Source organism: Aptenodytes forsteri, unplaced genomic scaffold, assembly GCF_000699145.1.
Source record: "Aptenodytes forsteri isolate BGI_AS27 unplaced genomic scaffold, ASM69914v1 Scaffold27, whole genome shotgun sequence".
NCBI lineage: Eukaryota > Metazoa > Chordata > Aves > Sphenisciformes > Spheniscidae > Aptenodytes > Aptenodytes forsteri.
Genome location: NW_008794407.1, coordinates 2,543,256 through 2,559,560, shown reverse-complemented (window position 1 = coordinate 2,559,560; position 16,305 = coordinate 2,543,256). Strand labels below are relative to the sequence as shown.

Below are 16,305 nucleotides of genomic sequence, written 5' to 3'. Positions count from 1 at the left end.
ATTTAAAATGTCGGTAGTTAATCTGCTTTACATTTGGTTGTAAATTGCTTTTGATTTATAAGAGAGCCTCCTTGTCCTTTATTTTAAGTATCTACTTAGACAGTAGATCTCTCCAGGAAAAAAGAGTAAACTACTAGATTTTTATTTCTGTTTTTAATCTCTGGGTCCTTGGGCTTGTTGTGATTTATTTTTCTCCCTGGAACACTGCATTCCACAGCTTGTAATGTGAGCCCAAGGCCTCTTTTTTTCTGCTTGGACTCATGTATAAAGACATTTTGTAAGATTTATTGCATTCTTTTAACTTCTAAACATGAGGGAAACACAAATGATGATCCTCAGTTCAGACCAACAGCAGAGAATGAAAAAAAAAAAAATTGTATTTTTAAGTGGATGTTTCTCTGTACAGTCCTCTGCATTTTGCTGGGCTATGCTCATCTCTCTGCTGCAGGGTCAGTGACTGTAAGCAAAAAGATGCCTTAGAAAACTGAGGGCACTGATGTCTTGAACGTATGAGCCAAGTCCTCTGGAGTTGCTGTCGAGTCGTATGGATTTTCGTAGGCATCACCGTAGCAGTTGGGATTAACCCTGTGGAAAATCTCACATAGAGCAGCAACGTGAGGCAGGCTGGGGCAATGACAGGAAGGCTGATTGCTTCAGTTTTTGGGTTGTGATTAGCTTTGCTTTCTGGTGTCTGTGGGCTGGCCAGATGCTGTAGTAGTTTGCTCATTTCATAGGCATTATTGAAAAAAGTTTGGTTGTATCTTGTACTGTTTGTAAACCCATCTCCCAGATGACATCTGTACGATACCTCTTTGCTTTCTCCTTCCCTGTCTTAACTGAATTTTATGTTTAAACTACCATATTTTACATTATCCTTCTGGTTATATGGATTTCAGCAGCTTAATTTAAATCAAGTGCATGACCAGACTTTGATATTTCTGTTTTCTATGTACGAATAGCAGTATTATCTTCTGTACTACCCTGCAGTTTGTAGAGTACACCTAGGGCTCATAAAAAGTTTTCTTAGGTAGAAAAGGGCAGCAGAGGGAGGTTGGTTGCTCCTTTTCTGTCACGCCTACCAAAAACACCGCTCTTGATTTATTATACCACCACCAGGTTAGACAGGGATGTGCTAAGCTGTGTAACCGTTCCTGAGCACCACAGCATGCAGTACTTGGCATCGGTCAGACGCCACCACGTCTGGCATGTGTTACCGACGGTGAGGCTGGTGGCACGTGACCGGCTGAAACGGTTGCTGCCCGCGTGGTGGGCGATGGCCGTGAGGGATGGTCCGGCTCGAGGCCGTGGGCAGGCGTCTCGTCCCTGTCTAGAGGCAGCAGCAGTGGGGAGCCAGTGCCTGTCACCACCCTTTGCTCTAATCCAAATCTCAGTCTTTGAATTAAAGAAAGAGACCTGAGCCTGCACTGATTTGGAGTTGTGCTTGGGAGTGGCAAGGATTCACGTCGCTGTATAGAAGCGGCTGTTTTAAAATGCTCGCAATATGTAAACTTTTCAGTAGATGATCTTGCACATTTTCAGAGAGCAGAATCAGTAACAATCTAGCTTGGTGAGGGCTTCCAAGATGCAGACAAACCTATTTCTGCCCTTAAATAAAAATTGCACGGAAATCTTGCTAAAATGATGAAGATTCAGTCATCAGCCAAATACCGAATTGTTGATTAGGAAACTTTTAGAGGACCTTCTGCCTTCCTCCAATCCAATATTGATCATCAGCATCAGACCAAAAACCCAGCTGCTGGTGAAAAACACCCTGAGAGATTCGGTTGTGTGTTGGCTCGGCGCAGACTGGAAAGCCTAACTGTGACTTGCAGCTTTTGCAAGAAATGGGGATTGTGCGGGGCTTTTTGATGTGCTTTACCTAAGCACTTAATTCAGCATTCTTCTAAACTCACTTGACTCAGCTGTTATGAAATCCCTTGATACCATTTAATGACCTTATTCAAGCGGGGATTTTTGTCACTTGGCATCATGTCACAAAATGATACAGTGAGGGAGCATGTGTGCTCCTGTTGTTGAGGGCCCCCTCTGACGTTCTTTCCTGGTGTTAATAAATTGCATTACAAATTAAATCTTCTGTTAAAATATAATTTCCATTATATCTTGAGCTTAGGGGTAATTGGTCGGTGCAGAAAATTAATTAGACATTGTTTTGTGATATTCCCCTTAAATGGAATACTTGAAAGACTTATTTTTTCTCATGCCAGATTAATTGCGCAGGATAAAAATGTCATTTTCAACGTAAAGAAGTGGGGAATATTAAGGTCTTCATGCTGGTGGTTTTCATGCTCTTCTAAAAGCATCAGTGAAATTAATTTAATTGCAGTCATATGCCTCAAACTCCTGATTTGTTGGTGGGTTGTTTTCTTTACTTGCTCACTAGTAGATTTAAAAGAGTGTATTCATGTAAAATACTAGTTATTCCAAATTGCATGGAGTACAAGAAATGCTTTTCTGAACCAAATATAAAGATACAGGCTCATATAACAAATGCTTGCACATTGTGGAGTACAATATTGCACTGCTCATGCAGCAGTATTTATGAATAGGTATAGTATTTATGAATAGGGAAAATGATATATTTATTTGCTAAAGCCGTCATTTTCATTGTATGTCTTTGCCTTAAGGATGTGGTTTAGGAGTTGTTGGCTTTCCAGAGTCCCGTACGAAAGGATTTATTTATTTATGTTGCTCCACCGTTTCTTAACAAATCCCTTTATGAAACATCAACCACCAAAACCCCATTTACCTAGCGCTCATCTGCAGTCTCACCTTTAATCTCGGTGCGTGTTGTCGTAAGTTCTCCAGCTTCCTACAGTGCGTTAGAGAGCGTCCAGCTGGCACCTTCTGCGAAGAGAGGGTACTTCCTGCAGCAGCATTTGGGGGTTTGGATGATGTTTCAGAGGGTGACGCGGGAGTCTGTCCCGTCTGTGCAATGCAGTCGTGCCCACATCCTGGAGGTGTTGGTGTGCTGCTGAGGACTTCCCTCTAGCTTCTTTTTCCTTGGTCTCATGTCCAAGGCTAATGTTCTCGTCGTGAGACGATGAATTCATTTTCTCTACCTTTCCTCCTCTCTCACCTGGGTAGTACTTTTGGGAAGTATGAGTGTAGTTCTCACTCCCAGTGTCTAGGGCTTGACGTTGTGTCCTAAAGCAGATCTGGCAAGCGCTGCAGGTGTCACGATGGTTGAGCAGGCAGACCTTGACACTGCTCTGGGTATGTCCCTGTCACAGCAAGGCTTACGAATTTTACCCAGTTCTGGAGAGAATAGAATTGGGCTAATAATCCTGTTGATTTCTGAACAGACATGAATCAGGACATGGGGTCGTGTCATCAAAGCTTTGGAACAGGCCGTCGCAACCAGACCAATACGGTTTGTTTTCACACTTTCTGCATGTCACCCTATTTTTAATGTTCATTCAAATATTCCTGTCCTCACTCACCTGTCTCTTCAATCTTTCCTTTTTTTACTAGAGAAAGAAATCTGACTCAGCAGCATGTGATTACTTTTTTTTCAGTCATATTTGCTTTCTTCTTCAAGATACACCAAACAGCGCTCCTCCAGCCCTTGGATGTGGGTTCTTCTTTCAGCAAGCTATTAATATTTGGGCATCCAATAGTTCCCTCCTACGTTATTTTTGAACTTCAGAGTGCCTCTTACAGCTTTTTTTTGTGTTACCTGGGGAACTTGGTAGCATCGGTCCCCTGGGCTTTCAGGTTGCTTCCTCATTTGAGTCCATTTTTGGCCTGTTAATCACAGCACTAGTAAGCTGTGGTAGGGACAGTTGAGCGGTTTTGAAGTGTTGTTCTCCTTTCCTAGTGAAATGCTCTTTACTGTTGTTTAGCTAGGTTTGCTGTTTTGTCTTGTACTTCTTGAGCTTGTTCTTTTTATTGTTGTTTTTTGCATTGCTCCATCCTATCTCAACCTCTAATTTTCACTTCCATAATAACTTTGAGAGTTCTTATTTTGCGTGCTGTCTCTTTAGGGTTTAATTTATAGTTTTCCATGTATTCAGCATGTTTGTTAACTTGGACCATTTATATCTTGAGAGGAAAGAATTTTTTGCTGAATTCTCATTTAGGCTTGTCTTAAATCTTATTCCAAGTTTCCTGCATGTTTTACTTGACCTTCCAGAAATGCTGGCAAGATCCTTGAGGATGGACGCTCCTGCACTCTGCCAACGGGCTCCTCTTGAAGTTCAGGAGCCAACTTGTTCATCTTCCTCTCCTGCATGCTGACCCTGCAGAATGGCTCTTGGTTCCTATTTCCTGAGGATTTCATCTCCTGTAATATTTCATAACATGACCTTCTAATTAGTAACGATAAAGTTCAAGGTAGCTTTTTCACGTCCTTATCCTAATAAAGGCGTGAGTCAAGATGAAATAAAACAAAGCAGGCCTCTCGGGGCTTGAGCAGCAGGACTGCTAAAAACCCACTTTAAGGAGGTGAGGTCTGCGCATGTGATCCTGCTGCCCTGTCTGATGACTTTGATCTCGTTAGATGATTTTGACCAAGTTTTACAGTGGGTTTATGAAATCTGAAGGATGTGTGGCTCTGGTAAAAATTAAAAGTAAAGGAAAAGTAACTCCCCAGCGTTGAGGAAGAGACCCTCCTTCTTTCTAGTCTGGGTGGCAGCCATTATGACCAGTCACTGTGTTTTTTAGCTGGTTGACACACGGGCATCTCTCTGAGTCAGCTCACAGAGCCGTTTCCTCACCCAAACAAGGAGGCAATGCGTGGAAGAGCTGGAAGCATGAGGACAACCAGCCTGAAGAAGAGAAAATAGTGGGTTTGAGTGGGAAGGATGAATCTGCAAATAGATTCATCTTAGATAGTCCTGCCACTCACAAGTCAATTGTCACGTTGTTTTTCTCAGTGCATTTTTATTAATTCCTTATGTTAATAAATGTGTTTAGTGATGTATGGAGTGCTCTGCCTACCCTCCTAACCTGTGCATCACATACCAAAGAACAGAAATCACAAATACAAAAATGCTCCTCCTAGAAATGATGTTTTGTTTCCTTTCCGTGTTCACATGAGCCGCACTCACAGGATATGTGCCATCCCCTTTTGGTTTCCTAATTCTCTTATTGAGTCTATTTTTCTGTTTTAATTCCATGCTGATACATGGCTTCTGTTAAGCTACTTACTTTTCTAGGATTTGCTCTCCTTAAATCCCTTTTATTTCCAAGTCTTCCAACTTGCAATATTCTTTGTTCTGCAGTATGGCCTTTGGGTTTTTTGTCATGGTTCTTCTGACTAGGAACTGCAGTTTATTACTCTTGAGATGTAATTACCTCTAATTCCAGCTTACAATTTGTGTGGTTAGTCTTGGGACTGCTAACGCTGTTTTCAGCCTCAAACTTTTGCTATCAGTTGATGCTGTTCGCATTCCTTCTGTCTGTTAGATAGCTGGACCGCTTGCCCCTGGATCATGTACAAGTGGCTGCTTTCTCCATCCTGGCCAGCATCTCTCTGCCCTGTACAAATGCTTGTCCTGTCATCTTGATGGTTGTTTCCCACAAAATACGGCTCAGATCTCTCACTGTCTGTCTCTTTCCCCGCAGTTAGGGACTGTGCTTTGGATGCTCTGAATCTCTGGGAACTTTCTGATGGTTTGCTCGTGTGTCCCATTGACATCTGTGCTGCCTTCCAGCACCTGTCAGAAATTTGTTTCCTGGATCTCCTTTCTCCCCCAGCCCTCCCCCAGTGCACTTTGCGCTGGTGCAAGTGACAGCTGTGATGGTGCGATGGCCTGTGCCAGAATTTGGTACACCCGGGATATGATTTTAATGAACAAATTTCATCAGGAAATTCTCCTCTATCAGCTGGTGGGATATCCGAGTATAGCGCTTCTATGTTAAGTGTGGTTTGTGTTCAGCCTCTTGCTTCTTCAGCTTCTTTTTCTCACTTGCCTCAGCAAGACAGACAAAATCACTGTTTTCCTGAATGGCCTTCTATGATGATGCAACCGTCCTTGTTCAGTCTTTCGTTACCAGGATCATATATATATTTTTATGCTGAAATCCTTTGAGGGGCTTTCTCTTCCCGGGCAGATGTGGCCCCTTGCACTGCCCTGTCCATCGGGACCCAATCCTGATCCCCAGCCCGCAGCAGCAATCCTGCAGTGCTCACCAGCGTTCGGGCTGCTGGTTATTGCGCTTCTTCCATTGGTTTTATAAATATTATTTCAAAGGATTTGGGAAGGTTTGGTTTTTTTTTAAATATTGCACATCATTAAAGTATTTGCATTAACCCCGCACTTGAGTTTCTTACACTGAAACGGTACCATTAGCGGGCACTAGTATTGCCTGAGTAGCCGTGGCTGTGAGATGCAGGCATATGTCTATAAGGTTGAGCCGCCAAGATGTAAATTAAAAGGAAATGGGAAGCTGAATTCCAAAGCTATTGTTTTCAAGTCTTTAGTGATGTCATTAGTATTCATAAAAGTTTAAGTATTCATAAAAGTTTAACTAGATTGGGGATGGGTACATCTTCTGAGCATATTTGTGATAGTTTTATGAAGATATGTAGAGTGTTTTCTGACTGAGTATTTAAATTGTGGCTTTTTTAGAGCTTTTACTGTCTCTTTGGAACAGGCTTCAGAAATTTGTCTCAAAAGTCCATTAATTAGAAATTGGTTCACCTATTCATTTTCAAATATCTGCAGCACACTGAACTGAGTGTGCTACTTAGATTAGGAATAATGACCTGACCCGATAGCGGTCCTGACCGGAGAATTGAATGGAAACATTTAAGTGGATTTCAGATCAAACATATACACTTGCAGCCTGTTAGAGCAATAATTTTCATTTGCTGTTTTGCACTGTAAAACGTTTCTTCCCAGAGTAATTTGAGTATAAGCAGGGTTTACTGTAAGGGGTGGGGTTTTGTTTGGTTGGTTTTGGATTTTTTGGGAATGATTATTGCTTGGCTATTTTTCTCCTGATAAAGTCTAACAGTAGTCCAGTGTGAAACAAGATGACATATGCCCTTAAAAAGGAAAAGACGTTTTAGTCCTCAGTGCATTGTCAGTATGCGCTAGTTTCATATGACATCCATGTATGTATTTGGGGCTTCAGTTATTGTCAGAGAAGCTTTCGAAGAAGGTAGACTGGCAGACTATTATATTTTATAAGTCTGCACACTGATAAACTGGATAGGGAATATGAATATGGGTATGAAAGCTCCATTCTCAGATAGGATTTTTTGAATGTGTGCTCTGATTATTATATTCTTTTTGTTTCCCTCCTTTCAGGTATTCACTTACAAACAGAGCACGATCACACACCAAAAAGTAACGCCTATGCATCAAACAAGCACAGAGAGCGTGGAAGACATGGCAGCACTTGTAGATCTCCATGAAGGCTCCATTATGCACAACTTATTCCAGCGATATCAGCAAGATAAGATCTATGTAAGTTTCTTCTAAAATTAAGAAAAATATCCAGAGGGAATGTTTTTGAATGTGTAAGTGCTGTGTGTGTTTTGCTGTTCTGTGGTATCTCCCCTCCTAACGTTCTCCAGTTCTTTGTGCATCCACATACAGCTGAAGCGTGCCACATCTAGTGACTTCTCGCCAACAGCGATGGAAGGAGAAAGTAGCTCAGGGCTGGCCAGGCAATCCCTTGGAAACCTTGGAAAAACTGGCATGCTATATACACTGTTACGCTTCGATGATAGGGTTGTGTAAAGGGCTCTTGTTTTTCTCTTCTCCTTTGACTCTCTGCCCCAACAATGTGCTGCGTACATCACCAAAGAGGATGCTGTGGGATTTAGTCTGTGACTGCCGTTTGAGATCCCGTCAGGCCAAGATCCATTTCTGATCAGCCTTCCCTTTTCTATTGTAGTAGAAAGGGGATGGTATTATGATCGTCAAGCTGAGGACCTGTGCCATTAAATACAGATAGTCGGAGTTTGGGGTGTATGAGAACAGGCAGCTGTTTATCAGTTTGAAAAACTAGGAATTAGTCCACACAGAATTCTTTTTCTCAGCTCTGTAATGAAGGTTTTTGTGATTAGATTTACCTGCTCTTTAAATGCTTTCATTAGTCTTGAACTGACTAGATATGAATCTTTCCTGAATCTGGAACGACACTAAATGTGAGAAAGATACAAGGAATATTAATGGCTGGGACAGATTGTGAAATTTCACTTTTCAGTGGTTCAGTGATTGGTGGCTTTGTTTTCTGGTTTGGGTTTTTTTTTTTAATTAATAATTGCATAACATAAATAATTTTTGTTTGCACCACCTGTCTAGGCCCTTGATTTGGTCATATACATGCTTTATTCCAAGCTTCATCTATTAAGTTTGCCTTTTTTATTTTTAAAAATGAACATATCTTCATGTAAAAATAAACTTTCCCTGTGTTTAGAAATTTCTTTATGATAAAAAGCAAAAAAAGGCATAAGGAAATTATGTTCCTTTACACATTACCTTTAAAGTGGCTGGTACGGCAAATGCTAAGTGTTGAGGTGGTTCTCTTTACAAAAGTCTTTATGTATGTTTTTTTCTCAAAACAGATGAACCATTTTGCCATTCAGAAAAATCAGTAAACAAAAAATTAATAGTATATATGAACAATCCTGCATGTGCAGGGAAAAGTAGTTACTTGGTAAGAGTTTAGTTTTCCACTGGTGTTATTAGATTAGAATGTAATACTCAGTGTGAGTTAAAATAAAAAAAAATTGTTTTCTGAGCCATTATGTGTACTCAGATGGAGGACTCTTCCCCCTTTAAAAAAGCGTGTATGTAAAAGAGGGTGGTTCTTTGCAGAGGCAAAGAATAGCCTTGTTCTGAAGAGACATGTCCTAGCTTATTTCTTAGCTTGTCAAGGCAAGTTTAGGGTATTCTGATACTTGGTGCTCAGTGCGTTGTACATTTCTAGACAAACAGGTTTGTGTGCTGTTAATGATGACACATCTTCAGTTGCTGCTGAATACTTGTTATCCCTTCAGTTTTGGTAATTTTACTGCTTACTCTTTTGAATCCACCTCACCTGAAAAATGATTGAAAAGGTGGTCAGAAAAAAGTTGTGTTTTGAAATGCATATGAAAGCCTCTCTGTTGTCCTATACGTGTAACCGGGACCTGATGTAAGAAACGTCTTCTTTTCTCCCTCCTCATTGATACCCCACTCCTGCTGTGCCAATGGTGGTGTTTTAGCAGCACAGGGCTCCAGGAACAGAAACCCCAGGAAAAGCCAATTAAATAACTTGAATAATTTTACAAAACTTCACAGATACATGAGCATGTGTTGTAGGAGGAGGTATTGTCATTGCAAAATGAACCATGTCTTTTCAAGCCAAAATCTCTTAACTGTATTCAACAGTTCAAAGATATTTTAATGTTTGATGCTAAAAAAAAAAAAAAATGGACTGAAAGGTGCATTAAGTTTACCTTTGTTGAAGGCATACTTGCAGCTGAAGAAATTAGGCTCCTGGTCATTCTGTTTTGGGACCAGACTAGTTCTTGTACAGGACAGTGGAAGCCATTGGAGTTCATGCCAGGAGCAAGCAAAACTTTCCGGATTGTACATTTGCCTTCTCCCTTCCCTCCAAAAAGTCCTCTCCCTTGGCCAGGAATTGCTTCATGAGTGTAGTGCACGTATGGTTTCTTGTATCCGCCTTGGCTGTATCTGTCCCTTGTACGTTAGGGATAAATTGGGAAGGCGTGTACCCCTCTCCACTCTGAGCCTAGGGCTTGGTCACGCCGTTGTAAGACTTCTTGCCGTCCCCGAATATAGGACATGGCAATTATATGGTGATTCGACTTTTAGCTTACAGGTGTTTTGTCCCTCTTTACTTCAGCTCTGTGTACCTCCTTGTCCACATCCTAAGTGGGGGGGGAAGGCATGCAAAGTTGTATGCTGGCATTTTTTGAGTTTTATGCTTGTAGTATTACAAGCATATTAGTGTGGTTCTTGAGTCTGGCAGCTTTTTGTTAGTTTTCTCAGTGGCAATGAGACCGGGAAGCACCTTTGTACCCTTAATGAAGAATGCACTTAATTAGGACGTAAGTTTTGTGTGTGTGTGAAGAAGCAAGCCCAAAAGTTATATGAAGTGTAATATACTAAATTGTGGTGTAAACTATATATAATTTCAAAAATATAGAAGAAAAACAATTAAGAAGAAATTTGAACAGTTGCTTTCTCAGGAAGACAATTATTTATGCAAATCTTCCACTGTTAACTTGTGTGTTTGTCAGTATTTGAGGAGCTGTTTCTCCAGCAATGAGGATTTAAGTAAATATCTTCAGATGTTTGAGTTCAGTTTAATCTTCCTTTACTTAATAACATTTTTGTCTCACATAATCATACCCGTGTTCCTAAACTCTTCACTACTTCCTAATTAATACTATAAAGATATTCGCTATGGGTGCCAAGTTTTGTCAAACGTGTCAGTGACTTTCTTTGCTGCTGCCAACAATAGCAGCTATAAAGGATCAGCAGAGGATTTTCTGTATTTCTTCCTAGTTTTGGGGGAGGGAGGAATATTGATTTAGCATATAGACTGTGTTCGTAGCGTGAATGATGCCTGGTTCTGTACTTAATGAGTTGAGGCTCTTAGCTGAATCTGTGCTCTTAGCGAGAAGGTGAATGACAAAAGTTGTTCGTGTCTATGTGCAACCATCTTTTTGTATCAGTGTCAAGTCTGTTGACATCTGCTTGTGATACTTTTTGTCTGAATTTCTGTAAAAGAAAAGAGTGCGTGTTTTCCCTTTTGGGCCTGTGAGAAGCATGGGATGTACGTGCCCTTTCTTGATTACTTAAAGCAGGCTCCTGTCTGGTATTTTTTTCAGGTTTCTTGATTAATACTGCTTTTGTCTAAAAGTTTGCTTCTGGGCTATCACTGCTTTTATTGTCCAGGAAAGGAGCAGAGCTAGGATGGCAGTGATCATATGTTGCAGGGGGTTTCATTGCTACTTCCTCCCCCATTTTACTCCATCAGGAACAACTTGATAGGGGAGGTCCAGCTTCTGAACATCGGCATACGAGGTTTAACGTCTGTCTGTGAATGTTCAGATTAGCTTGCGTGCTAGGCTGGTATGTGGCAAAATATGGAAAGATAAACACTGGTACTAAAAGCAGAAGGTGCCCACATTTGAAAACAGCCTTTTGTGAAGGCGAATGAGGGATTTCGTCGCCTGTGAAGCAAGGCCAGCACGGGGCACACAATGTGGAGAGGGGAAGTGCTGCGGCGGCCGTTCTTGTCGCTGTTCAAAGGCAAGTTGTTCCCGAAGCTGTTGATTCTGGTTTACTTTTAGTTAAGTACACATTGTGGAGGAGACTGGCTTAGCCTTGGAGAGGACGCCATAAACCACACCACGTGGATTGTGCTGCAAGACACACAAATTATGGTGTTCGAGCTGGCTCCGGGATGAGCTGTGGTTGTCTTGTCCCTGTGGCCAGTGGTTAGTTACTGATGCAGGCGAGCAAATTTCAGAAGAGCAGACCAGAGGATTAGAGAGCAGCTTTTGCTGAGGTGAGAGGCGGGTAACTGCAGTATACATTGTGCAGGTCAGTATGGAGGTTTTCAGTGTCAGATCCACCCTCCTTTGCCTGAGTTCAAGCAATAAACAAGTTTCGAAGCACATCTGATTAGTTTTTTCCTTTTGAATTAAGCTCTGAAGTGCCAGGTAGGCACATTCCCCTTTGAAGTGGTGATGATTTGATGCGTGCCCGTCTTGTTTAGGTGGAGAACGTGTACCCGTGCCCAGAGAGGCATGCTGCGTGGGGTAGGGTGTGTCGGTCCCTCGGCCACCCTCCCCTGACGGGGAGAGTGGCCTCCAGGTTGTCCGTCAGTTGGGTGTGGTGGCCAGGAAGGGTGAGAGAGAACATTAACCTATTTTTGCTCACTTTCAAATTAGGACTACAGCTTGCCCGCTGATAATTAGAACCGTCAGTTAGGTTTGTGTGTGTATGTATAAAAACTTCTGTACCAGCCACGTAGACATGTAGTGCTGTACCAGCCACATCAGAGGGAGGATGATGGTAATTAGGAGCTCAGTTTTTGTGGCTGGCTTCCTTTCTCTCTTCAGCTGAAGCAACAAACATGGAATAACTTGGATGAGAAAGCAACATTTCTCTGATTTTTAAAAAAGGTGTTAAACTCGAAAAATTGTCTCTTCCCTGACAAGGTTGCTTGCAGAGCTCCTAGCCACTTCATTACACTGAATGCTCAGTTATCTGTTCTTAAAAGGTATGTTCAGTTATTTATGTGTCGATTTTTAAATCTATTTGTTTATTTACTTTAGAAGCGTGTTCAGCTGTAGTTTGTTAAACTTGCAGTAATTAGATAATTTATCTCCCTCGAAGTCATGAGGGTTCCCTGAGGCAACCAGTTGATGTTTGTGCAGTATTAATCAATAATCACCATCGGGGTTTTTTCAAATTCTGTTTGCAGACACAGATACTTCAGTATCTAGGTCAGCTGCGCTCTGTGACTTGTTTGTCTAGGTTTTTGCATATTTGTTTTTTTTCTGAGTACAGTAAAACTCATTTCAGATCTGGTGCGGCTGCTCTGTGCCATGTTACGATGGTCAGCAGGAAGTGGATGATGTTGCTGCATGTTATAGTGAGAAAATAGCAGGGCATACTGAAGTCATGGTTAATTAAATACAGACAGACATAATTCATACACTTTGGAAGCGCTCCTGTTCAGATGTCCTCTAGCACGGGTACAAGTTGTAGGTGGAGGCAGAAAGACAAAGGAAGATCAGTAGAAGACAGTAGCCCCAAAGTGTTTACTTATAAAGACAAAAACTGTCATGACCGATTCCTTAAATGGAAAAACGTGGATGCACTCCCTGCAGAAACAACCTAAAAAGAATGTGTATCAAGGACCCATACATTATGCTGGACAGCTCAACAGCCTTGGTCTTTGGCCTGTTGTGCTCCATGGTATAAATAAGTGTGTGCCATTGACTTTAAAAAAAACAAACAATGGTATACACAAATTGTGTCGTTAGTTAGTACTATAAAATACATATAAATATTGTATATGTACATTTAGACCAAGTCCTTAGTTATTACACTAGCTCCTAGAACTACATTTATCCTGGTCTTGTCTGCAACCCAGCTGTGGTTGCACAGTTCCTCTCCACAGGCACCCAATGCTCTAGAGCAGTCCCAAGTAACCCGGTTTGCAGGATCTGCTCTATGGTCACTGAGGAAACTGCTGTTTATTTAATTGCTCTGCTTTTACAGTAAAGAAATTTTAAAAGCATGCTGATGGATCACAGTGTTTTTCATGCCTTCCTATGCGACTGGGGAGATGGGGAAAATTCTCTCCACCAGCTCCTTCAGCGGAGGTGAAGAGAGCAGAGACCACCATTACTAAGAATGCACGACAAATGTCTATACATAGCTACTTACGTCCATAATTAGCATGTTATGCTTACACACATGAGATAATGTTTTCAAAATGTAGTTCAAAGTGAGTTCCTGTCTCCAAGCATTAATTACAGCTCCCATTTCACATCTGTTACTAGAGAGCAGCAGACAAAGATCTATATAAACACAGCAGGCTTTTAATTGGAAATCTAGTGGAATTTATTTTTGGTGATTGCTATTTCTAAAGGATGGTCAGTTATATAGATCAACAATTGTCTGCCAAAGGCCAATTATAATTATTTTTTATTTGTTTTTCTTGTTTTAATACATGTTAGAGGAAGAACATAGCTGTAAAGATATGAGAAGTAAACAAGTGCCATCGGTTGGTTAACCAACTTTGCTTCTGAATTCCTCCATACTGCAGAACTTGTGGGACTGCTAATAACAATAACAAAAACAACAATAAAGAATGTTTGCCTGAACTTTGTCCTCAACTGAAAATATTGGGGATTTTAAAGGTGCATATTTCCAGATCTTAGCAAATATTTCAGCCTGAGGTGTCGTGGTCAATGTGATATCATTAAAAAGGGAGCTGCTCACAAAGGTCTGTGTAATTGAGTACGCTATCATGTATGCAACGGCCACACAAATGCTTTGCAATGTATGCAACGGCTACACAAAACACATGAATTTATATTACGGTTTGCAGCACATTAGGTACTTGTTGGTAACCTGCTGTATGTATATGCTGCAGTGGGGATCTTGCCCTCCTTCATCAGTGGGCTATTTCAGTGAGACAGATGTGGAGGCAGAGGAGGTCAAAGTTTTATTATAAAATATCAAAAAACTTGCCTTTCTGTCTGCTCTGTACCAGTATTTTTCTTCTCATTTGGTTGGTTGGTAGGAGAATAAATAATACATGCAGGGTCAATGGTGTCAATTCCTGTTGACTACCATGAGTTTTGAATGATACCTAAGCCCTACTTAATGATAACTTCATATTGAAAATTGCAAAGTAGAAATCTTATCATCTTGTGCAGGTTTTGTCATTGGTGATGGTATATATTGCTAATGTCTTCTGAGATTTGAAGGCTTGTTTTCATGTTGTTTTCTCCACACCTTTATTGAATGCCACTGCTAACTCTGAGCTGAGAACAGAAAGTAGACCAACGTGCAGAATCAAAAGGCAAATTTTTCAGTCGTTTGCGTAAGTGCCGACAGCAGCTTAGCACCGTTCAGTCAGAGCTTTTGCAAATGGTGCTGAACGCTTCTGTGTGCGCCTTTGCCTCACTTGCAGGTAAGCTTTGGCTCCTTTCTGTAAGGTCTGTTTGCTCCCAGTCCCACAAAGGCATTGAAAAGAGAGCAGGAATTTGGACTCCGAAACTTAAACTGCTTGTCTGTCACCAGCACGTGTTTTCTTTACGTGAGTTAGGCTTTGACTGTAAAGTGAGCTGCACAAAATTTACTGCTTGTGCTACACTGTCCAACTGCCTTATTCACATATTCCAGCAGTTTAATACTAGAAAGGCCACAGGCCCATTTAAGTTGAGAATGAATTAAATTACTTCTATAGCTATTGTCTACCTGTGTAAATGGACTATTGATTCATAGCCAGGCTGTTACTGTTATTTGAAAAGATGTAGTCCATTTCTCGCAAGCACTTTCAGCTATTTCCTTTTGATGTCTGTCAGTCTTTCCTTTTAAAAGCAAACGGAGTCCAAAAGTTCCATGTAGCAGATTTTTGACTGCTAATACTGTTTGCCGTATTAGTGCTGATTTCTAGACCCACGGCTATTTGGCAGCAGTTCGATGCCATCCAACAAACTACATGGCATAGACATATGCCATGCAATACATAGTTATTCTGGCTTTTGATTTCTGTTTTCATGCTCTGTTTAAGCGTAATTCCTGCTCTTCCCGCTCTCCTCCTAAAAAACCCCTTTCTATAGAAGAGGTCTTAAAACATTAAAGGACCATGGAAGTTATGAAAATCTGGATATCAGTATGTAAAATACTCGCAGGCAGAATGAAACAGATCTCCAAAGCTTTATATTAAAAATATTTCTCCGGTGTTCTAGAGACACTGCTTTTTGGTATATAATCTACCAGCATTTTTGTTTTCATTTGCATGTGCTATCTCTGAAAAGCCCCTTCATCTTCCCAGGATGAATCTATAGAAAGGAAGGAGACCATTTTTGTCTTTTCCTTGCTGGAGGGTGAATTAGACCTTCAGACAGCTTTGAGAGACTCATTTGAGCATTGTGCAATAACAAAGCAGGAAGAAGAACTAGTGTGTGGCCACAGGCCATTTGAAATGAAGTGACGAGCCATGGGGTCTCCACTCTTTGTGGAGCCTTTTCTGATTTGAGCTAGAGATCGCCTGGTTAGTGTTAAGCTGTGCACTTGTGCACACAGATTGCTACAGTCTGATGTGTAAACCTACATTCACATGCTGTATTGCAGCCCATGAAAATGACAAAAATCAATGTCTCATTCTGATCGATCGTGGTTTTTTGTTCAGGAGGTCACCTCCTCTCTCCACTTGGTAATGGTGAAGAGAGATACTCTTCCATAACTGTTTATATAAATAGTCTATGCACAAAAGATCATTATCCTGACATCTGGTAGACAGGACTGCTACATGGTAGAGGTTGTATTGTATTAGTCAGAAAAAAAATGCAATAAAAACGAGGAGGCTCAGTCCTTTTTATACAGGAAACAAACTGCCAGAAACATGTGAAGTTCTTAAATAAGGAAAGATGTCTGACATCAATATTATTGTCTGTTGTTTTGGTTTTTACCTTTGGCTGTAACAATGCTCTTTTATCAGCTTTTCTTTATATTGGTTTCGTCTTTCCCAGCTGGATTTTTTTGTGCAGATTCTGGATAACACTTGTAGAGTTTCCTTGAGTATCTCCATCCACATGGGACAGTCTGTTCAGTAAGAGAAAAT

General features: G+C 41.0%; 1 protein-coding gene across 1 annotated transcript in view; it reads left to right on the top strand.

Annotated features, from left to right (window-relative positions):
- MYO10 (myosin X) overlaps positions 1-16,305 on the top strand; it is a 143,646-nt gene that overhangs the window by 38,820 nt on the left and 88,521 nt on the right. Inside the window, exon 3 of the mRNA XM_009288032.2 lies at positions 7,278-7,436. Coding sequence (XP_009286307.2) covers positions 7,278-7,436 — 159 coding nt within the window. The remainder of the gene's footprint in view (positions 1-7,277; positions 7,437-16,305) is intronic.